At 41.8% G+C, this 24,757-nt stretch overlaps 2 protein-coding genes across 2 annotated transcripts in view; both read right to left on the bottom strand.

The window, feature by feature from the left end:
* Nucleotides 1-871: 871 nt before the first annotated feature.
* Nucleotides 872-19,403, bottom strand: emilin2b (elastin microfibril interfacer 2b; the record flags this gene model as incomplete). The annotated part of the gene is made up of 8 exons (XM_080751775.1): nucleotides 872-1,203; nucleotides 1,794-1,910; nucleotides 3,791-4,030; nucleotides 13,059-14,664; nucleotides 15,108-15,355; nucleotides 17,213-17,397; nucleotides 18,712-18,837; nucleotides 19,249-19,403. The coding sequence occupies 8 exons, from the start codon at nucleotides 19,401-19,403 to the stop codon at nucleotides 872-874; spliced, it is 3,009 nt and encodes a 1,002-aa protein (XP_080607901.1).
* Nucleotides 19,404-21,935: 2,532 nt separating this feature from the next.
* The window catches only part of smchd1 (structural maintenance of chromosomes flexible hinge domain containing 1), a 62,345-nt gene continuing 59,523 nt past the window's right edge, over nucleotides 21,936-24,757 (bottom strand). The window contains exon 47 of the mRNA XM_080752378.1: nucleotides 21,936-22,934. Within this exon, the coding sequence (XP_080608504.1) occupies nucleotides 22,852-22,934 (83 nt within the window). The 3' untranslated portion in view covers nucleotides 21,936-22,851. The remainder of the gene's footprint in view (nucleotides 22,935-24,757) is intronic.

Below are 24,757 nucleotides of genomic sequence, written 5' to 3'. Positions count from 1 at the left end.
TGTGCATAACACCAGCACATGATATCTGTATCAGACATTTCTTCAACAGCTAAATCTAGCACCAAAGTAAACAAATTATAATAAAAAATAAAACTATACATTGAGAACTTTTAAACAAATAACAAAAATACAAGCAAGTAAATGATTACTAAATATATTAATGGTCATTATGTTAGGAACTCGCACTGTCCCATTTGATAATGTCTGTTAATAGTATTTCTTTCTCTCTTTCATTCAAAACTGTCAATCAATCACACGTACTGTATATATCTCTTCGGGGTGAAGAGTTTGCCTCAAGAATGTACAGTATTCCTTTCATGTCTCTTTTCTGCAACACAGTAAAATTACTCTTTTGCTTCAGTTCATTGAAGCGCTCCATACTTCACTTGTAACTGTCAACTAGATAGTGTTTTGAGCCGGAGCTGGGCATGGAGGTCTTGTTGCTAGTAGGGATGCGACGATAATCGCTATTATCGTTTATCGTGATAAAAAACACTCACAATAATAGTATCGTGGAGATTTAAATTTATCGTGAAGTTGTCCTCTGTCATGCACTTTTTATTTACCGAGCTGCATATCTGGTACCACTAAAAACCTCTATACTGTAATTGTAAAATGGACCTGTAAATAAAGTACTTGATAGATATTTTTTTCACTCTAACAAACCTCTTTGCCAAAAAGTCGCCGATCTACAAGCTCACAACGTGCCGCGACGCGCTGTGAGCTTGTAGATCTGCTATTTTTTGGCAAAGAATAATGGATATTTGGGATATTTAGATTATCGCGATAATATCGTAAATCGCTATTATTTTGATCACAATAATCGTGACATGAAATGTTCGTATCGTCCCATCCCGTGTTGCTAGAGGGGTTATCTCTTTGACGGGGTGGTGTAAAGGAGCACAATGCTGAAGGTGGAGAGGACCTCGGAGGAATCCGAGATGGCCAGTTTCCCCGCGGTCATGACCAGTCCCGCCTTGTCCCCTCGACTCAGCTTCAGCACCAGGCTCACAGAGGTGGAGCCTCCGCAGGAGCACTGCTGCTGCTGCTCGCGTGTGTTCTGCCCCGACAAGAAGCCCGCCGTGTCCAGCTTCTGGACACTGCGATTGGACACCGAGAGAACCGCCTCCAGCCTCTCGCCGCGCTGGGCCGTGAGGACCGCGCTCACCATGTAGCGGCCGTCCATGGGAGCTGTGAAGACTCCTAAGAAAAAAAAGATAGATAAGTATCACACTGAGGGTAAAGAGGAAATCCGCTTTAGTAGTCCATAAAATGTTAACTAAAGTGTTAAAGGTAGTGTAGGTGATATTCTTTGGTTAACGTTTTGTTTGCTAAAAGGTTAAAGCTCTATATTCTGATAGTGCGCATTGCTATAGAGTGTTTGTTCAGTAACAGGCGTCAACCTGTCTCTCCAGGTCTTTAGTAAACAGAAAATACATTTTCTGTTAGGCCTGGGTGGCAAAACTTCAGCCAATCAGGAGAGAGTACCCATTTATCAGCTTCGATTTTACAGTGTTCCATTTCCAGTTTTGTCTACTCATTTCTTTGCGTCATGGATAAAATTGGTATCCCGACCTGAAAATGTATTTTCTGTTTAATAGAGAGCTGGAGAGGGATGGAGACTCCTGTTACTGAACAAACATTCTATAGCAATGAGTACTATCAGAAGAATATAAAGCTATTTAACACTTATTTTAACCAGAGAAAATCACTTACCCTTCTATTAAATGTATATTAAGACTGTGTTTTACTGTGTGTTTTACTGGAATGGGATGATGATGACGACAGGTTACCTGTATGGGAGTCATAATGTCCTCCATCATTGACTAGCACTTTGTTGAAGCGAATGATTCCAACCTCTCCAGGGAACGGCAGAAGATTGAGACCGGCTGAGAATGCCACCCTCTCACCTTGACCATACATAAGACATTTATTATGCTCTGTGGAATCAATTACACATGTCATAGAAATGGGAACTGAAAAGATTCATAAAATAAAAAAAGATTCCAACCTGACGTCAGGACAGGTTTCTGCGGTGATGGTTTCTGGGTTGTGTGCAAGTCTGTTGAGGAAGAAACAACACTTTAACCCATCTAGAACTGTAAAGCCTCTGTTGTTATACCTTTCAATCCTTTTTAGATATCGGTGCTGTCGAGCAGAAACCTCCTATCTCCATATTCAAACGTAGTTTTTTCGTCAAATTAACGCCGTACTCGATCATACTGTCACTGTACTCGATCACTACTGTTACTGTACTGTTTGAAAGCATCAAAAGTAGCAGATCTACAAGCTCGAATCGAGCTTGTAGATCTGCTACTTTTGCTGCTTTTGAATTTTAATCCTGAAAAGTAACAATTTAGGATATATGAGGTTTACACCCGACAGACTGTTTTTTTGGAATACAATTTTTTATTTTTTTTTGGTTCGGAATTAGAAGGTGTTTTTAAAACCAGCCTTGGGTCTAGATGGGTTCATTCACTTTAACGTTTTTTTTAAACTGTTTTCTTTCATTTTTAACAATATTTTTGGGGCTTTTCTGCCTTCATTTATAGTGGAAAGTGGAGATGGACAGGAAACAGGGATGGGGAGAGACATGCAGTAAAGATCATTGAAAACAGCTAGGACTTGAACCCACAATGCACTGTCAGGCTACTTTAGAGCCTAGGTGCCCGGACCGCTAGGCCACGGTCCAGGCCTAATTCGAACAGTTTTTTGAAAGGGATTGGAAACAGTAAAATGTGGATTTACCTGAAGCCACTGGCATGTTGAGCTTTAGCGAGACCGTAGATTTGGGTGGGGTAGCTGCAGGATGGAGAAATATTTTGTGTTCAATATTGGTCCAGATTCTTTTCTTTGACATTACATAACACCACAAAAAAAGTAGACTTCTTCAGTAGCAAAATACAATGTTTCAATGAAACATCAGTTCAAGCTTTGAGGTGATTCAGATTCAAAATAAGACAGAAATGGTTTCCAGACCCTTAAAAACATCTGCTTTTCTCCTTGGATATTGTATATTAAACGTTACATTTTTAAGTCTGCTTTTCTCCTTGGCTATGTATCTTAACACTCAGGACGCCACCATTCACTTGCGCTTTATTTTGAAGAGCCCCGGAAGCTCCGTGCGTGTGCACGTGGGTGTACACTGACGATCCAGGAAGGAGATCTGTTTGTTTACAAACGGTCGCGAAAACTAAAATCCTAACCGGGGCCGACCATCACGGCATAGTGTCGCCGTGAAGACAAGCTGATCTCGGCCTCCTCGGCGTTATTTGCACCTTATTTCGAGATAAAGCCGTTTTTATGTTTCAGTATAGAATAGGAGTCAATGGATAATGGCCGCTCTCGGTTGCTTCTGGCTGTGTTGCGTCATGACGTATGCAGTTTTTTCTTTCACCAGCACCCGTAGCAAGCGCTGAGATGCGGGTTACCATGAAAACCTTATCTCGTCTGTGAACGTGTTTGGCTACCAAGAGCAGCCAAACTGTTAATTGTTCAATTCACCTTCCAGCTTAGAGAAAGCAACAATGAAGAAAATGCTATGACCTGTGAATGTCACTGGTGAAACTGGAACAACACCAAACAGTGCAGTCAAATGACAAATTAAATGAGTATTTGAATCGTGTGTGTGTGTGTGTGTGTGTGTGTGTGTGTGCGTGCGTGTGCGTGTGCGTGTGCGCGCGTGTGCGTGTGCGTGTGCGCGTGCGCGCGTGCGCGTGTGCGTGTGTGTGTGTGTGTGCATGCGTGCATGTAAATACCCAGACATCCTCTTTTTTATCCCCCCTCTCACCTGGGGCTCCAGCGAAGCCCAGAACCGGTACCATGCTGCCATTTGTCCCTCTGGGCAGCTTGGATGATGAAGTCATGGTCCCGGGGGGTCCGGCCTCTCCCACCTCCATCACTTCAGGCACAGGGAGGGGGGCCTCCACCACAACGCTGACCTTCGGAACGTGGGCCGGCTCCTGAGGCTTGAATTTGGTGGTGACCGCCGGGGGGCGACCCCCCGAGTCACCCGCAGCCCCGTGAACACCTGAAAACGGAGGGATGATGAATATATGGGAGGTCTGGTTGAGCGAATCAGGTCAGTGGGAGAAAAAAAGAAAACAACGCCGGGGCCAGATGTCCTGAGGTCAGACGTGGTACAAGCCATCTGGTTTCATAGCTGTCTCTTTAAACCCTCGGCCCCCAATTACTCTGTTTGAATTTCTAAAACCACTAAATTATCAGCAAAGTAGGTGTTGAGGAAACATCCCTTTGGTCAAATGCGAGCCATTAAAATAGAAGCTGCTTGCTGATGGTCCGGGTCAGCATTTTCCTGGAGGGACGTTGTACACTTGTTGAAGCTAGTAAATCTCCTTAGTAAAGATTTACTGAGTCACTCTGTTTTACAGAAACACCACATAATGGTGTCGAATGGCCTTTTACTTAAGTCTAACTGTCTCCCGTTTATTTTTAATGGTCATTATGTAGTCCTAACTTTTCATGTCACATTCAAATTGACTTGGAGGTTGAATAACATTGGACCCCCATTTCAAATAATTCTGTCCTAGATAGAGACCCTAGTGAAAAGATGTTTTGGTTTAAATGAAAAGTCTTGATGTCATATTGGACATGAGAAGTAGATTCATTTAAGGTGATCCGGAAACATATTGCTATAGTAGTCACTCATAAAACCTTTGTACGGTCATGTAAATGTTGATCAACTCATTTATGATTTGTCATCATCTCAAGATTAATTGTATTATTTTTTCCTTTTCTTTTTGGGGTGAGGAGGCTTTTTAACCACATTTATCCTGGCATCTATTTTGGGCAGATTAACGTTTTTTAATGATTTCACAAGTATGTTCATTATTTGTCATAGTACAAAGTAAATAGAGCAGTTAGGGCTGCACTATGTGACTTTCCTCTTCTACCCCAGATTTAAACCTGGTTTGCTGAAATGTTTACCATTGAGCTAATTGAGCCTGCATGCTTGCTCAGGGGATACATTGAATCTTCGTGTCAGATCCTGTGTCTAGGTGAGACATGACCTTTGAAACGATCTGAATGTCTCAATAGAAGAGCAGGGAGACAAAATACAACCACCCCAATGGTTATATTGTATATACTGGTAAATTGTATTAACATACTCTACCACAGTGGTTCTCAAAGTGGATTCCAGGGACTGTGGGTTCCTTTAGGAGGGTCTAAATTGACCCTTACAAGTCTGTAACGCCTGACAGTGTACAAATGGAACCCGTTAGGGTTCATTTGGTTCCATTTGTACACTGCCAGAGTTAAGGGGAGACCTTGAAATTTCAAAGTTTGAGAAACACTGCTCTACCATACAGAAAGGAAAGTCTTTTAACATGTTATTCATTTAAAAAAAAGTTACAAAGCTGCTTTAATTAAAAATCTCTTTGTCACAGATTTTTATGTCCAATAACATAAACATATGCATAATAAAATAAACATGGTAAAGGGATACACACAACACTAGTAGAGTAATCCCTCCAGCCTGTCATCATGGACATAAACAAAGGAAATGACAGAGCCCTGCAACATCACACATCATGATGCGGTCGACTCGTAACTCCTTCCTGACAACCGCAGCTGAGCAGACTTTAAACACAGCACCAGCAGGTCTTTATCAACAAATCAATGCTCTTGGTTGAGGACAGACAGAGAGAGAGAGTTCCAGTGGTGGAAAGTAACTAATTACATTTACTCAAGTACCGCACTACACTTTTGAGCTATTTTTTTTTTACTTTATTTACAATTTTCAAAACTTTTACTTCTCCTCCACTACATATCAGAGGCAAATTTTGTACTTAAGCTCACAACGCGTCGCAGAGCAACACGTTGTGAGCTTGTAGATCTGCTCACAAATATTGAACTTTCTATTGACATTCTGCATAATGCATACATTTAAGTATATTTTGATGCCAATACTTTTGCACTTACTTGAGCAGATTTTTTATACCAGTCTTTCACTTGTAACAGAGTGTTTCTACATTGCAGTATTGATACTTTTACTCAAGTAAAAAAAAAAGAATCAAACCTGTGTGAAGTGAGCTAGAAAATACTGTTACTGAAGAAACAGTGTGGGTTCAAGCACACTAAGTACAGTATGATGATGATGTATAGAATAGATATGTGCTCATCATTATATTGTCCTATAATAAAAGGGACATATGGATAGGAACATACAACATTAGTATTTGATAAATGGAAAAACACTATGATGGACATGGACGTACGCACAAAGTGACGTATTGGAGTGGCTAGCACCGCTCCAGTACTTTTTCGACCACTGGAGAGTTCTCCTGGTCTAGAAGAAAGACAGCAGAGCAGGGCCCAGCACTCTCCTCTGCTGTCCTCCCAAAAGGAGAGGACTGAAGGACGGATAGCACATGAAAGGCATACCAGCATTCCAAGGCATGTCCATTATATTCGTCCAGCAGACGGACTGTCCCTCACCCCTGAGGGAAAGGGCTCCTTTCCATATAAAAGCAGAAAGTAGTCTGCCTGTAAAAATGTATGTGTGGAGGGGGACCGTAAAAAAATAAAATAAAAAAATCACAGGGGGGGGTCTAGTTTACATGTGCGCTAATCCTCTGGGGTGCTGCTGCTGCACATGTGCGTGTGCTTTAATAGCCTGTGTCTGTTAGTGTGCAGCCTTGCATGCAAAGGTACACTGTAGGTATGCACTACACTACAGTGTACAATGAATGAACAATCTTTTTTTTTTATCCCGCGTGGGAATCTAAATTGATTCCAAGTCCCGGTCCCTAGGCAGATGAAGAGATACAAGCTGTAGGCGTGCACGTGTGTGTGTGTGTGTGCGTGTGTGTGTGTGTGTGTGTGTGTGTGTGTGTGTGTGTGTGTGTGTGTGTGTGTGTGTGCGTGCATGTGTGTGCGCGCGTGTGCGTGTGTCCATGTGTGCGCGTGTGTTTCTGTGATTACAGGGGTGAGCAGTAAACTATTGCAGCTGAGGTTCCTGTTGTCCCAGGAGCTAAAGAGTTGGGGTACGTCCGGAGAAGGCATGGGAAACCTCTTCCATAGAAGTCACACAGGTGTCCCTCCATTCATTCTGACACACAACAGTCCGCAGCCCCCACCCCCCCGACATGTATGGCTCTGCCCCTCCCTCCCTCATTACATTACAATCCCACATCATAATGACTGCAGTGATTTTAACAGCACGTGTTGACTTTATGAGTCACCGTGTGCCAAAAAAATGGACCTGGCTCCAAAAAGGACTTCGAGTTAGGAATTCATAAATCCGTCCCAACATTTTTGGAACCCAGGAGACGGATGAAAACGAGGATGACCAAATCGCTCCCTCAGCCTTTAAACCTTTCACAGTCAATATTTCTCCTCCTCTATGGCGACAGCAGGAAACAGCATGCAAATCAATGGTGGTATACTGTACTTATTGCAGAATGCTAACATGACTTATGCGTTAAACAGGGTGTAAGTGATATGTTTTTATTACGTTTAAAGCTCTATATGCTGTATTCCAAAAGTAATCATGCTATAGAGGGTTTTTTATAAACAGAAAATTAATTTTCAGGTCGGGATACCAATTTCATCCAATTAGAAGAAGGGAAAATAAACTATCTAAAACGATTTAGATTAAAATTGTAGATTTATTTTGTCAATCTTCCTTTGTTTTGTTTATGTGTTTAGCTTTTTGTCCCTGTTTTGTATTTGTATTGTTTCTCCATGCCCTCCCTTCCCCAAAACGACCACAACGGAAAGCCTTTGACTTTGGGCTTTCATGTGTATATATTGAATTCATTTTCAATAAAGTGCTCAATCAATAAAATACAAAAAAGAGAGAGTTCCAATTTTGTCTGCTCATTTTGTTTGGTTTCATCACATCGAATTTCACTTGGTTATCCAGTATGAGTTTTCTCTCCTGATTAGGAGAACCCTATAACTGAACAAACACTCTATAAAGAGCTATTTAACACTGTTAAGCATGTTATCATGCTGTGAGTGTTGCTGGTCCTGGGGGCCTGTCAGGTCTGAACCTGTCACGGGACAATCGACTCCCGTGGGAGCGCCTCTGTTCCTCTGGGCTATCACGCTTGAAGAGTGTGTGATGTGCAGACTGTGCACGTGAGCTGCCGTATCTCTGTCTTAAGGCCATTGACCTGCAGCAGCTGGACCACACTGAGTCATGTCTGAGGCAGGAATGCATGCTTTGTTATCTCTCAAACGTGCCCATAATAGAGCCCCCCTAAGTGTTCTCTGCAACAAGGCATTTTAGTAGCGAACTGCCTTGCCCAACACAATGGGAAGGATGTCCTTTAACGCAGGGAAAAGACAATGTGCATGCCACACATGCACATTAACACAAACTGGGGGAAGTGGTACTTGGTACGTGCTGCACGCTGTAAAATACGAAGAGCTAATTTAACACACAGAGCAGTGGTGTAAGTATATGTAATCAAATACTGTTCTTCAGTACACTTTTGAGGTGCTTTTACTTTACTGGAGTATTTCCAATTTTCAGTATTTCAAGTATAGCATACAGGACTTCTACTTGTAACAGAGTATATCTTCATTGCAATATTGATACTTTTACTTGAAAATGTGAGTACTTTTCCCACCACCGGTCTCTGCTAAACTCCCAGGAGATAGCATCTGCAGAAGAATTTAGCATCTGCAGAAGAATGTTCTCATAATAATGCACGAAGAGAGTGGGAAACGCAAGAGTAGAGGTACATGAAATGAAAACATGCCACACATCAAAAAGGGAAAACACATGAGCGTGCACAAAAAAACCTATGCATGTACACATGCACAGGAGCGCTCTAACTAGCCATGTTTGGAAGTGCCCCTTAGGTCACCGACGGAAGCTCGTTATATGCCATACGATAGCTAATGGTTTGGGAAATTACGCCACTTAGCCTGCAACTCTGTGTCGACTGAATAAAAGGTTCTTTCTCCTAAGCTCTAATGGAGAGCCATGTCCGGAATATGCATCATATTGTCTAAGACAATGTGCTACTGGCCACAGCTCGCAGCAGTTAAGGGGCAGTTTTCCTCCAATGTAACAGGGCTCTGCCTAAGCTCGGAATGACAGGGTCAGGTATCATGCCAAGGAACTGGGTCATATACTGTAGGTTCTGTGGATTCATTGCAAATTCTGTTGACTTGACAGATTTCATTTGCTTTTAGCTTTTGTTTATGTTTTATTCTTGTATAGATTGTTGCTGCATTGTCATAACTGTTTTAACCCATTACAAATGGGAAAGCATCTGTGTCACTTTAGAATTAGAAACTTTAACCATTATTTTGTACGTTGGCTATTCAAAAATAGTAGACATACAAGCTCATAGCGCATCAATTTGTGCCGTGCTATGAACTTATCTGCTTTTTTCTTGTGTGTGAAAATGTACAAATCTTTGAATTTAGCGACATAGGTTTTTCAGAAAACTGTTAGGATTTAGAATAGAAGATATTTGTAGAGTGGGCCTCAGGTCTTATAATGGGTTAATTAGATATATAAATCTATGTGTGCATTTTGTGTCTGCATTGCGTGTATCGTATACCTCAGCTTGCCCTCAATGAGTTTTCCGGGGTTTTAAATAAATACATACATAAATAAATAATGATGATGACCTGGTGATGATATCAATATCAGCACAATATCAAGGCAGTCTTAAATCAAGTTAACTGAAGTCACGAGGAGAAAGGCCAGCTCCCCTTAACCATTGTAAATTGTCCGTTGTAAATCTGACATCATGGCACACAGACCCCCACATGCAACACAGGGGGACAGTTCGAGTGTATTTACACAGCAAAAGTCCTCCTCATTTAACTCTGAAAGTGTAAGAATTGACCCATAATAAGTCAATTTTACACTCTCAGAGTTTAAATCAACACTCTGGATTTTGCTGTTGTTGGAAAGAGCGAAGGAACTGAGCTGGGGGTTAATGGGGCGTCAGAAATGCTTCACAAAATGAGAATTTCACGGAGCTTGGGGAAAAAGGAAAACGAGAATAACAGTACAGACAGAAAGCTACTTTGGGGGGAAGCAGAAGTATATGAACATCCAGTTCAATGCAGTAGCCTAATCTAAACCCGTCGAGACGCCTAGGCTCTGGAATAAAGAACGCCCACTAGCGACACTCAGGGGTGTCGCACCAAATTCTGTTCCCTGGGTACAAGGATTCACTGCGGGCCCCCCATGAATGTTCTTCATAGGGGGAGGGGGTTTAACCCATTTAGACTGGGAACGCAACGCATTATTACGCATTAGTTTGTGCTTTAACTATTGAAAAATAGCAGATATACAAGCTCACAGCGCGGCACCGAGTACCACGCTGCGAGCTTGTAGATCTGCCATTTTTGAAAAATCCTGAAAATTTGTGCAACTCTTTGAATATTTTGACCCGATTCTATAAGTGTCTTCTAAATCTTTCTATGTTTTTTTTGTTGAAAAACCTATGTTTCTATGTCATTTGTGCTCAAACCTTTTCATGTGAAGGACCCCCAAAATTATATGTATTTGGCCACGGAAACTCATCTCAAAATATTTTGTTCCAGGGACCCCCCAGAAGCAAGATTTGAGTTAATAATGTTCACTTAAAAAATACATACCGGTAGATTCAAAGATTTGCACACATTTTCACGACTTTTCAGAAAATAGCAGTTCTATAAGCTCAGAGCACGGCACTCTGTGCTGCGCTGTGAGCTTGTATATCTGCTATCTTTCAATAGCTAAAGTATAAAATAATTAAGGCCCCTCCACCTTGGGCCCTAGTAACTCAGTCCCACTCCCCCCCCCCCCCCCCCCCCCCCCCCCTTGTGATGCCCCTGGCGACACTGATAAGCTGCTTGTAGTAATGGAACGCTTCAGGCAGTATTTTCCAGTGCCTTTCAGATAAATAAGAAAGACATAAAAGGGTGAGGCTACTGCCAGGGGTGAGAAGCAGCAGCCTTGGTACTGCAGTGTACTTTTACTCACACAGTAACTACTGTACAGTACAGTACATTTTTTGGGTTTTTCTTTTTTTAGTTTACTGGAGTACTCACAATACTCAGTACTTCTACTTCTACACAACTATAGTACATCTCAGAGGCAAATATTGTACTTTTACTCCACTACACTTATTTGAAAACCTGACACATTGTGAGCTTTAGATCTGCTTTTTTTTGTTTTTACATTTTATACATTTTGAAAACTTGTGAAATGGGACATTCTGCACGATGAGTACTTTGTACTTTTGGTACTTTAAGTACATTGTGATAACAATACTTTTGCACTTTTACTCAAGAACATTTTGAATTCCAGACTTTTACTTGTAACAGAGTATTTCTACATTGCAGTATGCCTATTAGTACTAAAGTGAGTACTTTTCCCCACCACTGCAGTGCAGACCAAGCCTTGTAGAACTTCACCATGTCAGAGAGGAACTCATGATTAATGCCCCATCTCTCACGGGGCTCTTACCCATAAATTCCCAATGACGGTAGAACAATTTAAAACGTCAGTTCTACTTAGGACAACAAACGATGGGAGGGATAACGACATTTCTCAGAAATCTCCATGAGACACATTTTGGCCACATCAGATGAAAAGTGCCAGCTTATAGAGATTAATATTGAAGGCTGTCCGTGCCTTTCAGAGATATACACCCAACCAATGGCACAGGGAAGTGACAAGTGGCAAATCTTTGATTTCTTTAATCTCTTCCATATAATGTGTCTTGAACTCATGGGAACAGAATCAGAAGCAGAGCAAATTTTATTCTGCCCCTTCTTCCAATGGTAACCGGAAGGTCTCCCCAAAACACACTCACCATTGTATTCATGTATTTGTTTTACTGAGGATTACGTTTAGGAAAAGGTTTAAGGTTAGGTTTAGGCATAGTTTTACGGAGGTTATGTTGAGGAATAAGGTTAGGTTTAGGCATGTTTTGGGGCGAGCGTTCTTGTATTCCTTCCAATTGGATGTCAGACCGGCGTGGACCATGTAGACCACATTGGCCCCATAAATCAATGAGGCAAAACCAAGATGGACGCACAAGAACAGACGCGGATCATAAACATTATGGGCGTGATGCTTGTTCACGTATTCCCTACTGTAGTGGGGGGGTGAGTCAATATTAGCCACTTGGGCATGTCAAAAGTGCAGTTCTTTTACCCACAATAGTACATACCATGTCCAAGGGTATCTAAATATGCTATGATAGGGGGCGCCTGCTGGCCTACTGGTCCAGGCGCATAACACTTAGGCATTGCCACATAGGCCTGGATGCTTGGCGGCGGCGGCGGTTCGATTCCCAGATCTGGACGACCTTTGCTGCATGTTGCTCCCCATCTCTCCCCCCATTTCCTGTCAGTCTACTGTCCTATCCAATAAAGGCATGAAAGCCCAAAAACAAATCTTAAAAAAAATGAAAGAATGCTATCATAATGATGATAATAATGGTGCAAACAGGATCGCTGTCCTACACTTGCTCAAACACACAACAAACACTGACTGTACACTCAGATAAAAACCTCATGCATGCTCGGTCATGGAAATAGATGCACACACGTGCACACTTGCATGCACTCGCAGGCATTACTGAGCCATATTTTTAAGGCCAAGGAATTGCTCAACACAAGCAGGGTCTATTAAAATGAGCATGTGTGTTCAATCAAGCCCTGCCTTCCTGGGAGTCAGACGTACACAGTTAAATGGAGATCCAACTTCCTCTCACACTCAAAATGAAACGCATTCCCTTATTACAGGTCCACCATTAACTACGCACAACCTACCATGGACCAATTTAGGGAAACGCAACCTGCAACGACCAAATAGGGTCCAGATGATGATGATGCTAGGGGGCAAAACCTTATCTAACACTAACATTATAACACTTGAAGTGTCTTGAGATCAAACGTCTGCTACTGAAGGTCCTGTGGATGATAGATGAGATGTAATAAAAATGGAAGAGGGCGTTTAACAATATCTGGAAAACAGATTATATGAGGGACGAATAGAAGGAGGCATTCACATAAAATGGACGTACTGCACCGGGGTCCTTTCATGTCCTTATCCTATAATAGCTTACCTGACTTAGCAGCGGTGCTGCTGGTCCTTTCCTGCATGTCTCTGGCGATACCAGAGATGTGGCTCTGGAGGGACTGGCAGGTCCCCTTCAGTCCGCCGATGTCTCTACCGTGGGCTCTCACGGTGCCGTTCAGCTGGCTGACGCAAGTCCACAGCCCGCTGATATGCTTGTTGAGCCCCTCTTTGATCCTCTGCAAACTGCCGGCGATGGGCTCCAGCTTCCCGCACACGCCCTCCACGCCGGCGACGCGGCCGGCCACGGCGGCCACCTCCTTCCCCACGTCCTCTGCCTTCTCCCGGCAGAGTTCGCCCTCCGCCTTCACCTCCACGCTGAGCTCTCCCAGCCGCCTCCTCAGCTCCTGCTGCTGCCCCGCGTGGAGCTCCAGGAGTTCTTTGGCCTCCTGGGCCACTCCCGACCCGAGCTGCCCACAGGTGGAGTTGAGGCTCTGCAGCTCGGCAGACTGCTGGCTGAGAGAGTGTCTCATGTCGGACGAAGAGTCCTCCAGGGCTCCCACGTGCCCTTTGAGGAAGCCCAGCTCACGGTGCACGTCCTCCATGCTGGAGCTGTGGTTGAGGAGTTGCCCCTCCACGGCTTCCAGGCCGTCTAGACTAATCTGCATGGAATCAATAGCAACTCTACAGCTCTGGAAATCTTGTTGCATCTTCTCCAAATCCGTTGAATTAAACCTGCCTTCCATTGAGCAGCGCTGGTCCAAGGCGTTGAGTCTTTCTTCCAAGCCCTGAATAGTGTTGTTATGATAGTTAACGTCCCTGTGCAAGGTGTCCACATCGCCTACTAATGGAGAGTTGGTGGTTAAATCCAGCAGATCGTGGACTCGGTTCTCCATGGCGGTCAGCCTGTCCTCCAGCATGTTTTTCAGGTCCGTCACTCCCTCTGCTCCAGCCTGCCTCATCTTCTCCTCGAGGAGCAGGCACTGCGCCTCTGCATTCTTCTGGGACGAGTTCAGACGGGCCTCCAGGTCTTCCACACGGGCCAGAAGTAGGTCGGGTGTCGGGGCCTCTGTGGGTACACCGCTGTCACTCATCGTCAAATCAATCACTTTGACCTTCAGGTCCTGGATCTCCCTGCGGAGGTCAGACTCCTTGGAGTCCATGAGCTCGGCCAGGCTGAGATAGTTGGTCTCCTGTCCCTCGCACTGCTCCTGGACAGACGTTATTTTATAATCACACGCATTCTTCATGTCAGCCAACTTGATCTCCATGCCCTCCATCAGCTCCTCCCGCAGAGCGTGGACCTTAGCGTCCACGTAGGCGCGCAGGTGCGCACTGACGGCCGCCGGGGGGGAGGCGGTAGCAGGAGGGGGTGTGACCGGGGCGCTCTGGGCGGCCTCCATTAGCAGACGGAGCTGTCCGTCGTGTTGACTGACGCGACCCAGGAGGTCGTCGAGAGCGTTGCTCTTGGTCTCCAGGGTGTTCGTGACCTGGTTGATCTTGGACATGACCTCGTCCATGTGCGCGTCGTAGCCGTGCTCCGCGGAGAGGTCCTGCAGCGGGACCATGAGGGTCTCGCCGCGGGTCTCGCTGGCGGGAGTCGGCGCAAGCTTGAGATCGGTGAGAAACGTGGCCAGCATCTTACTGGCGTCCTCCTGGAAGTAGGGATGGGACGATATGAATATTTCATGTCACGATTATCGTGACCTAAAAAAAAATGATTTACAATATTATCGTGTTAATCAAAATACTGTATACCCAACATCCATTATCCTGAGGCGGAACGTTTGCCAAAAAATAGCAGATCTACAAGCTGACAACGCATTGCGTTGCAAAGCACTGTGAGCTTGTAGATAGGCTATTTTTTGACAAAGAGATTTGGTAGAGAGTGAAAAAAAGACTCTATCAAGTACATATTTCCAGGTCCGTTTTAAATGGTACCGGATATGCAGCTCTGCAAATAAAAGGTGAATTGATCCCAGTGCATGACCGAGGACAATTTCACAATAAAAATAAATAAATCTCCATGATACCATTATCGTGATCGCTTTTTTTCTCGCGCGATAAACGATAATAGCGATTATGGTCACATCCCTACCTGCAAGTCCACCCTGAGCTTGGACGACATGTCCGTCATGCTGGCCTGCATGACCAGCACCATCTCTGACAGACGCTGCACCTCCTCCTCCAGGCGCTGCACGTGGGCGGTGGGAGACCCTCCGTGACCCTCAAGGACCCCGCCGGGACCCCCCGTCTCACCTCCTCCCACTGGTCGTCCTGACAACGGCGGCGGCGGCCCCTGCAGCCAAGGATGGTTTCTATGACCCGTCTTCTGCTGCTCCAGACCTACAGGGGAGGGATGACGGAGAGGGTCATGAGGAAATGGAAATGTTTATCCCATGTCTTTTGGGGGAGGTCAGGGGGGTTTACGTTTAGAATTGCAGATCCTTTTTTTTGTTTATGCGTATGAATTTGTGTCATGAAAAGCATCACTTTTTTACATTTTATTTCAATTTTAGTATTAGTGCTTTGTTTTGTATTTTTCAGAGATGTCTTGGTTTGAAGATAACCAGCCAGCCAGAATACATTTTTGGTTATTATGTGAGAGGTTTTATGTGTCAAGTTTCTGTCAACAGCAGCAAAACAAATGGTCAAATAAATGCAAAATATTGCATAATTCATTCAAAACAAACATTGGGGGGGAAAAAACTAAGAAATAAAAAAAAAACATTTGTCTTTTAACTTTTTTTGCAGTCATTGTTCTATTTGTAATGTTTTTTCTATAATTGGTTTTGTGTGTTTAATTACATTGTTAGTTAAAGCAGCACTATGTAACTTTTTTTTAAATGAATAAAATGTAATTTTGTCCAATCTGTATGATAGAGTATGTTAATACAGTATAAACTTATACAATTGGGTGGTTGTATTTTGTTTCCCTGCTCTTCTATTTAGATTGTGTCAAAGGTCATGTCTCACCTAGACACAGGATCTGACACGAATTTTGACCTGATCGTCAAGATTAAATGTATCCCCTGAGTAAGCAGGAAGACTCTAGTTGCTCAATGGTAAAAATGTCAGCACTTACGCAGGAAACCAGGTTCAAATCCGGGGTAGAAGAGGACATTTAAACAAAGTGCAGCTTTAAAGGAATATTTCACTTTCAAACATGTTTGGGGTCATTTTGTCGTCTACTCAGGCTTTTGTGAACACCCCAGACATTTTTCCATTTACTTGATTCAGTATTTAGATATTTGATATTCATTTTATCTGACACGCCCCCTTCATATACAAACCCATTGTAACTTCAAACTCCATTTTAACCATGATAGTTGAATTAAAAATAAAAGAAATAAACACCAGTTCTTGTTTCTGGTGACTCATACTGCCCTCCTAATATGTGAGGGTGCCATGTTTTTTTCAATTGCCCTTTTAACACTTATGTTGCAGTGATTTTTTCTCTCCAATGTCCCGCGATGCCATGGTCTCCATAGACTTCCATGTAATTTATAGTGCACGGATCGTGCACCCCCATGCCTAGATGATGCACCACGTGTGTGCACACTGTTCACAGCTTTCAAACAAAAAAATCCGCTTGGAAATCCATTCAGGCATTCATGATTTATCAGCCATTATGTTTTCTTCAGATGTAAACATGGCTGCCATGTTTGAAAGAATGGGTTGGTATGGGGGTTAAACATGCAATTTCGCGATCGCGATCATGCCTAATACATTTCAGGAGGTCCAAAAAATATTTTTGAAAAAAAAAAAAAAAAAAATCTTCAAAAACGGCCCAAACTCGGGAAACTCGGGGTTGGCACAGGGGTAGTACCTTTTCAAACTCGGGAAACTCGGGGTTGGCACCAGATGTGTTAATTTATTTTATTCTTTATTATTATTAATATTTTTTTCATTTTCAAAATAAATTATTAAGTGTTAGGAGGGAACTATGAGTCACCAGAACCAAGGACAGGTGTTTATGATTAATTTATCATGGTTAAAATTGAGTTTAAGGTTACAATGGGTTTGTATAGGAAGTGGGGCGTGTCTAGTCTAATAAGATGAATACTGCATCAAGCAACTTAAAAACTGTCTGAGGTGTTCACGAAAGCCTGAGTAGACGTTAAAATGACCCCAAACATATTTGAAAGTGAAATATCCCTTTAACTATAACATTTTAAAATAAAAAGGAATAACCATGTTCACCATTTGATGAAGTAGGAGGATAAGCTGTGTGGGACAGATGATGTCTGTGCTCTCTCTGGCGTAGTGGCGTTTCAGATTTCAGCTCGCTGCAGGCATGACCCTGGTACCCAGGGCAGCATCTCCACTCCAGCTCAGTCACCGTCTTGTAAGCGATCTTGTACACAGGCCTAAAGTGTGTACGGTGTCTGAGAGAACACATAACATATGGCATCGCATGGGAAGGGAAGAGATAATTATCACAGACAATGTCATATTTGTTGATACACACAGTACGCATAATGACATGGTAGTCTGTAATGACACGGGATAGACATAAATGATGCTGCTCACGTTTCACTTGGATACTCTAAGGGAAGAGTCCATGATGGATCACATCTGGAACAATGCTCAGGGATCTGAACCTCTCTCGTCATTCAAACATGCCAATTGCACAATTACAACACAAAACACTATGTTATTCTCGGGGGCGCCCCTAACAGTCAATGGTCCTTTTGTGAAATCTGAGGAAGCTTTGCTTTGCCAGACCATGCTTGTGCATTGATCCCCTCTGAGGAGAACAGCGTAAAAACACTGGAATCCCAGCAATAAAGATCTGTTTACTGACAACAAACTCCAGATGGGCTGCATTGGGCACAAGGCTGCCACAATTCTATTATTAATCAAGCAGCAAGCAACTTCATTTCAGATGTTCCATCATTTTAACACACACACACACACACACACACACACACACACACACACACACACACACACACACACACACACACACACACACACACACACACACACACACACAAATATAGGTTTTGGTCCATATGTCCATGACCCATATTTACATCCAAAATGTATTTAGGATTTATTTATTTATTGTATCATGCCTTACTAGGCTATGTTGTATTATTCAATTGAAACTAAGTACAGTAAGAGAATGTCCGATTGTTACCCAGCTCAGCAAAGAATGTGCCATGTCAATTCAAAGCAGATGAGATGCTTGTTCACATCTGGGCATAACAAAACTAATTCTCTACTGATTTGCATTGCTCTCTCATCAAGTCAAACTTCATAAAACAATTGTGTTGCCTCAGCTCTCACCTGGCTGTCACAGAAACAAATAACACCTGGCAAAGAGAATAGCCTATAGGCAAAAATATTCCTATATAGGCCTATATGTTTAATTACAGTGTCATACAATGAACTGTGATGCTCCAGTCCAGCTCCTCTGAGGTGAGTGATGGCCCAGCAGTTGTCATATGAACAATTTTTGCTGCATGGGGAGCCCCTGGAATCCCCCCCAAGGACCCCAAGGGGTCCCTGGCATATAGCCTAGCCCCAGCCCTAATATTGGTCCTGGACCTCACTTTGAGAACCAAATGATAGCATAGCCTGCACTTGGTTGTTATTACATTTTGAACTGTCCAAAGATGATGTGTTGTACACAGAAGGATAATAAAAATATACTCTTTCCACCCAGTTAGGTCTGGACTCATGAGTATACTTACATGACTTTTTGCGCACAGTTTGGCTGATGCTGTGGACACGGCAAGAACTCTGGCTGCACGAAGCTCTCCGAGCCTCCAGCAACGGCACAGCTCACGTTCTTGTGCACTACGTAAGCGCACATGTTTCTGGATGTAAAGATGAAAGACATATTTAATTCATTTTAAAACAATATAGCCTATTAAGATAATAAAAAATACATTCAATAGGCCTAGGCTAGGCCTATATAAAAACATGCAAGATTTTAAGTTTCCATTCATGACAAAGACAGTTATTCCTAAAATCCAGAGAATGCATCACTGCAGTTAAAAAATAGAAGTTAGCCTATATCAATATGCTGTTAATGGCCTAAGCTGTAGGCCCTACGTGACAATCCTTCAATAAAAGTAGGTTAAAAATAGATGTTATATTTCACCTATGTTGTTGTGTTGACACTGTCAAGACTAAGAGTAGGCCTATGTATAACCACAATGCACAAATAAATACATACATAAATGCCAATAAAAAGGTGAACAAGGTTAAATGCCATATTCACTCACTTATTTCTCTGCCCTGGCTCGGTGCGATACGCATTTCCCTGAAACATGTTGAACTGGAACGGAGTTCCATTGATGATCAGTGGGAAAGTCAGCAAGAAGTGAATATAAAGAGAACTTTTCAGCGATCCCATAAACTCGCTCTTCAATGTTGCCATTTCATTTGTCTTTAAAGTGTTGCTACATGAAGAAGACGGGTGATTCTCTCCAGCAGAGCGCAGACAGAGTTTTTTTTACGCGCCTCGGTTTGGTGTGGTTTGGTCCCCTCTCTCTCTGATCAACGACGCACAGGTCTGGCAAGTTTCATTCAACGTCCTTGGGTGACGTTATAATAATAGGACCTCCATCACCAACCACGGCATGTTTCACACGCTGAAGCCCAGCCCCCATCCATGGTCTCTTCTCGCGTCCCCCCCCCAAAAAAACGCACAATCAGGCAGGGCGTTTAATCTCCACTCTAGTCTCCAGACTCTCCACCATGGTTGTGGTTAAAGGTAGGTTAAAGGTAGTCCCCGGATATTTGGGAGAACCGAACACCGTGCGTAATTAATTACGCACGGTGACTTTCTTCCATCCGTCTTTCCATTTTCCCAGATAAACTGTATTTTGCCGCACTACTCCCAGTTTTGGTGGCACGCACTTCATGGGCCATGTCGTTACGCTATAGTTTAATTTATATTAATTTATTGGTGAATTAATTAATTTTCTCCATTGGCTTGAATGGGAAAATGCAAAAATTTAACTTTTCCCAAATATGGAGATGACTGACATCATAGATGTCTGACGTCATAGACTACATGATGATGAGACTGACACAATATTATGTCCATATAATGGGCATTCCTAGATATGGTTTTAATACTGATGATGATATCAGGGATCTATATGGGCATAAAAGGGACATGGAGGAATCATTTACAAGTCGCAAATTCCCAGAATTGCATCTTTCTAGTTCTTCACATAGAACAGTTCTCAACCCTTTTCATTTCGAGACCCCAGTTATGGACGATTAAAATGTACAGTATTAAGTGGTATTGTTTTGTTAGTGTTATATCTAGGATATAGGATAGCTATAATCTTTGTTAGAAGCGTTTGTATTCAGTATAGGGGACCATAGGCCTACCTATGTTCCCCAGGTTCTATGTTGCCCATGCACTTTCTTACCACCTAACCAACCAAACCTACCCCTAACCTCACTAAAACTAACATAGAACCTGGGGAACATAGAGAGGACCCCCAGTATAGTCCCCTTTCTCTCCAGCTCCTTTGGTAAACAAAAATAATAATGCATTTTCTGGTCAGGATACAGATTGAATCCAATCAGCAGAAGAGAACTCATACACCAGTGAAATGGGAAGTGATGAGTCATGTGCTCAAAGATGAGCAGACAAATTTGGAGCAGGAACAGACAGCGCCGGCCTGAAATTGGCAACGCACTTGACAACATATTTTCTGTTAAAGAGCTGGAGAGACAGGGAGACCCCTGTTCCTGGACAATGCCAGTGATTACTGATTAGAAATTACAGCTTTAACTTCTTAAAATGCCATGGGACCTCGAGGTAGCTATACTTTAAAACCCTCAGGGCTTATTTAACTTTCATAGAGTACAAATGGAACCAAAATAATTTGGACACCTGGTGGTCCCCAGACTATACCGTATCCATTAAAAGACAACTTTGTTTTTTTACAACAAGGGTTAATATTTTAGATTTTAATTAGAGGAAGAAGAGTGTTAAAATGCTGTCATTTACTGCTTTCTATCTCTTTAACGATTTTGATTTCAGTGGGTGGGGGCATGCATACAAGTGGCTAAATATGTATTTTTTAGATACAATAAGCTGGTGATTTCTTTATTACCATTTTACAGTAACACTATAGCCCCCATAAGTCACATCTGCCCATGAGAGATTGCCAAGCATCTTGGGAATGGGCTTATTGTATCTAAAGACATTAAGCCCTCTACCAATCAAAATCTTTCAAATGGCTAAAACAATTGAATGCATAAAAAAAAAAAATTAACACACATCTTTTCTTTTCTCTAATTACAATCTAAAATATGAACCCTTGTTGTAAAAAACTAAAGTTGTTCTTTAAATATATGTGAATCATTGGTTCCCACACATTTGTAACAATGAATTTTCAAAACCTTTCCAAAAGTTTGTTGATGACATGTATTGTGTAAATTCTTTATTATTTTACCCTTAGTGTCTTACTGGACCACATGCTTTTTCTTTTCTGACTAATATGTCTTGATTAATCTATCTAATATATATATATGAACAAAAAAGGTTTCAATGAAGTACTGCTAAGTTCCAAGGTATAGACAGCAGACTTACAGAGAAGGAATTTCCAAGGCACTCCGTCGTTGGTTTTTCACCAACGACGGAGTGCCTTGGAAATTCCTTCTCTGTAAGTCTGCTGTCTATACCTTGGAACTTAGCAGTACTTCATTGAAACCTTTTTTGTTCATATATTCCTACCTGTATCACCAAAGAGCCCCTGTCTCTGAGAGCCTATACTGATCCCTGCAGCGCTTCTTTTTTCTCTTTTTATAATATATATATATATATAATAATTGAAAAACAATGATTTATAATAATATATCTTGCTGCTCATTAATTACAGGGTGCTTTTTCAACGAGTTTGTGTGATCACATCACAGTACGGATATTAATAAAACTCCCAACAAAGACTGAATAAATGTTTTTATTCGCCATATAGAAAAAATACTGTTTCTTAACATTTCTTATTACACAAAATACAAAAAATAAAATGACATGCTGGAGGTCTTTGTAACAAGGATAAACAAACAAGCGTAATATTAACAGCTTTTCTTTTTTTAACGAAAAAATAAACTGTTTCATGGCGAAAATCTACATCCAAATAGACAAGCTTGTAGGTCGGCTATTTTCATCACGTGACACCATGGGAATAAGGCCTAAAGCTGTAGTTAAAAAAATAAATCAGAAGTTCACCCTAAAAGACTTGTTTTCTATTAACTACACACCCCATGAAGCATTGAATTCACGGAGATATTTTTATTTTTGTCGCATTCCTGAGTCAATAATTCGAGGACCAGCGGAGTCTTTCGGAAGGAGATTCAATTGAGTGGTCAGTAGGACACAATTGAGTGTCGTCAATTGAGTCTCCTAACTGACCTGGTCATCAAATTATTATCCATGAATTCAAGGCTTCATTCATGGGTGGGTAATTGATAGAAAATAAGTACTTTTTTGGATGAACTACTCCTTTGAAGTATGACTTCACCCATGTCAACGCATCTTCATATAATTGGTCCTAACTAATGCTGATATGGTAAAATATTTGTCTACTCTGTGTCTCAGAGGATGACTGTGGAAAGTTCTGAAAGTGACATCATCGATGGGGGAATCCAAGCTAATAGAAAGTGCTTTCTATTCCTGGAAAGTTAGGGTGCTATTGGAATAAATAAATAAAATGGTTAATACAAAAACAAACTTTTTTAAAATATTGTTCGGAAAAGAAAAAAGAAAGAAAAAAGCCTAACAATGCTGTCACTGTCAAAAACAAATTATCATGAGCATTAGTGAGGACCAATTCAATAACGAAAATGCGTGAAATCGTCCTTTAAGATGAAGGCCGCTGTCTCTTTGCGAGGTTGCGTGGGTCCTCCAAGGCCCTCCGCTTCACAGATGTTCGACCGGCACTGGCTGAAAGGAGAGCACAGAGCTTTTAGCCAAGCACATTTTCAATCAATCAATCAAATCTATTGTCACAACACAATTACTGGTAATGTGAGGTTTATGCAGGCTTTCACGTTTGCAGCTCAAGGAGCAAAAGAAAAGAATTAGAAGCAAAGAATGGAAAACAACATGAGCACAAAAAACCTGAGCAAGAAGCATGGTTAAATCAGTATCTTGTCATTTAAATCACATATAGTGCATGGCAACATCATGTTGCTTAGAAGTCCGAATGGAAGTCCTAAACTATTTAAATGTGCATCAGAGTCAGTATATCAATTAGCTGAAAATTAGCAGGAGGGCCTAAATAATTGAGTTTTATACTTTCTAATGATAATATAAGCATTACCATTTAAAACATGTAAAAAGTGTCACTAACTCTATTTTCTTTTTCTTTGAAACCTTGAACATTTTAGTTTTCATTGTGATACCTACTGTATACATAGGAACCTAACGTATACTCTGTCTGCCCTACAAAGTCAACTGATAAATGCGTTTCAAACTGTTTCAACTGGTCAGCCGAATTAGATATCGGCATACAGTATAAGTGATATTACGCTAATTGTTTATCTGTTCTTGAGGTAATTGTTTATCCCCCAAAAATCACAAAGGCTAATTTGACCTTTGGGATACACAAAGTCGATGTGTTCAAAAGCGTAGTTACTGCACGTTGTCACTTAAGGCCAGCCCAGTCCATACTCTCTCCGAAACTCCGAAACTGAACTTTTTGTCAGAGAGATCCGACAACCGACATGCAGCTTTTAATTCGGGGTAATGGTTTTCAGAAGTTCCGAGTGACGTCATTTTGTAGTTGAACCGGACCTTTCTGACGAAAAGTTCGGTTTCGGAGAGGGTACAGTATGGACAGGCCTTAGTTCCATTGATTCAAACCGAAACACAATCGCTTGATCATTAAAATAACATTTACAAATTTCAATACTTTTACTTATACTCCAACTACATCTTTGAGGAAAATATTGTACTTTTACTCTATCCACTATGATTATTTCAAACTTTTAGTTAGTAGTTACTTTGCAGATATAAATTACTTCAGCCCTATTTTATACATAGGCTATTTTCAAACATTTTAGTACTTTTACTTTTGGTACTTTAAATACATTTTGATGACAACACTTTCATACATTTACTCAAGTGCATTTTGAATTCTGGACTATGGAGTACTTCTATAGTGTAGTATTGATACTTTTACTTAAAGGCCCGCTGACACACCCCGAAAATACAGTAGGTCACGTGGTCTCTCTGAAAACGGTCTGAAATAGTCTGAAACTCATGTCACAGTGTAATCTGCCCCTCGCCCTCCAACTACAGTAAGTTGTCCAAGTACAGTCAATTAATTTGATTGGCTTATAATTGCGCATTCTCACATTGACATCATAAACATATTAACTCATTTAATGCCAGCCTATCACCACTAGAGGGCGCCCAGTGACCAGAGAATAATGGAGATATGCTGGTAATGCATGCCCAAGCCCTGGAGCCATGACTTGCCAGAACACTTTCCTTTGTGCATGTACAGGAAGAGAATGAAGTTAGCTTGAAGTTAGCTATTGGCTACCAAGCATTTTAGATTTAGATTTTCGTCAACTTAGCCATGATTAAACCTTGCACACCTAATGCATGGGAGAAGAAACAGAGAAAATGAGCTCTAAAGATCCTGGATTGCATTGGAGTGGATGGTAAATATCAGCAAATATCGTCCTCTGTAAACAGAGGACAAAAAACATTTTTTTGAAAAAAAAAATCTTTTTTTTTGTTTTTTTTATTAAAAAGCC

The sequence above is a fragment of the Nannobrachium achirus genome, assembly GCF_963921795.1.
Source record: "Nannobrachium achirus genome assembly, chromosome: 21".
Taxonomy (NCBI): domain Eukaryota; kingdom Metazoa; phylum Chordata; class Actinopteri; order Myctophiformes; family Myctophidae; genus Nannobrachium; species Nannobrachium achirus.
The sequence above is the reverse complement of the archived record's forward strand: the minus strand, read 5'-3'. Positions and strand labels throughout refer to the sequence as shown.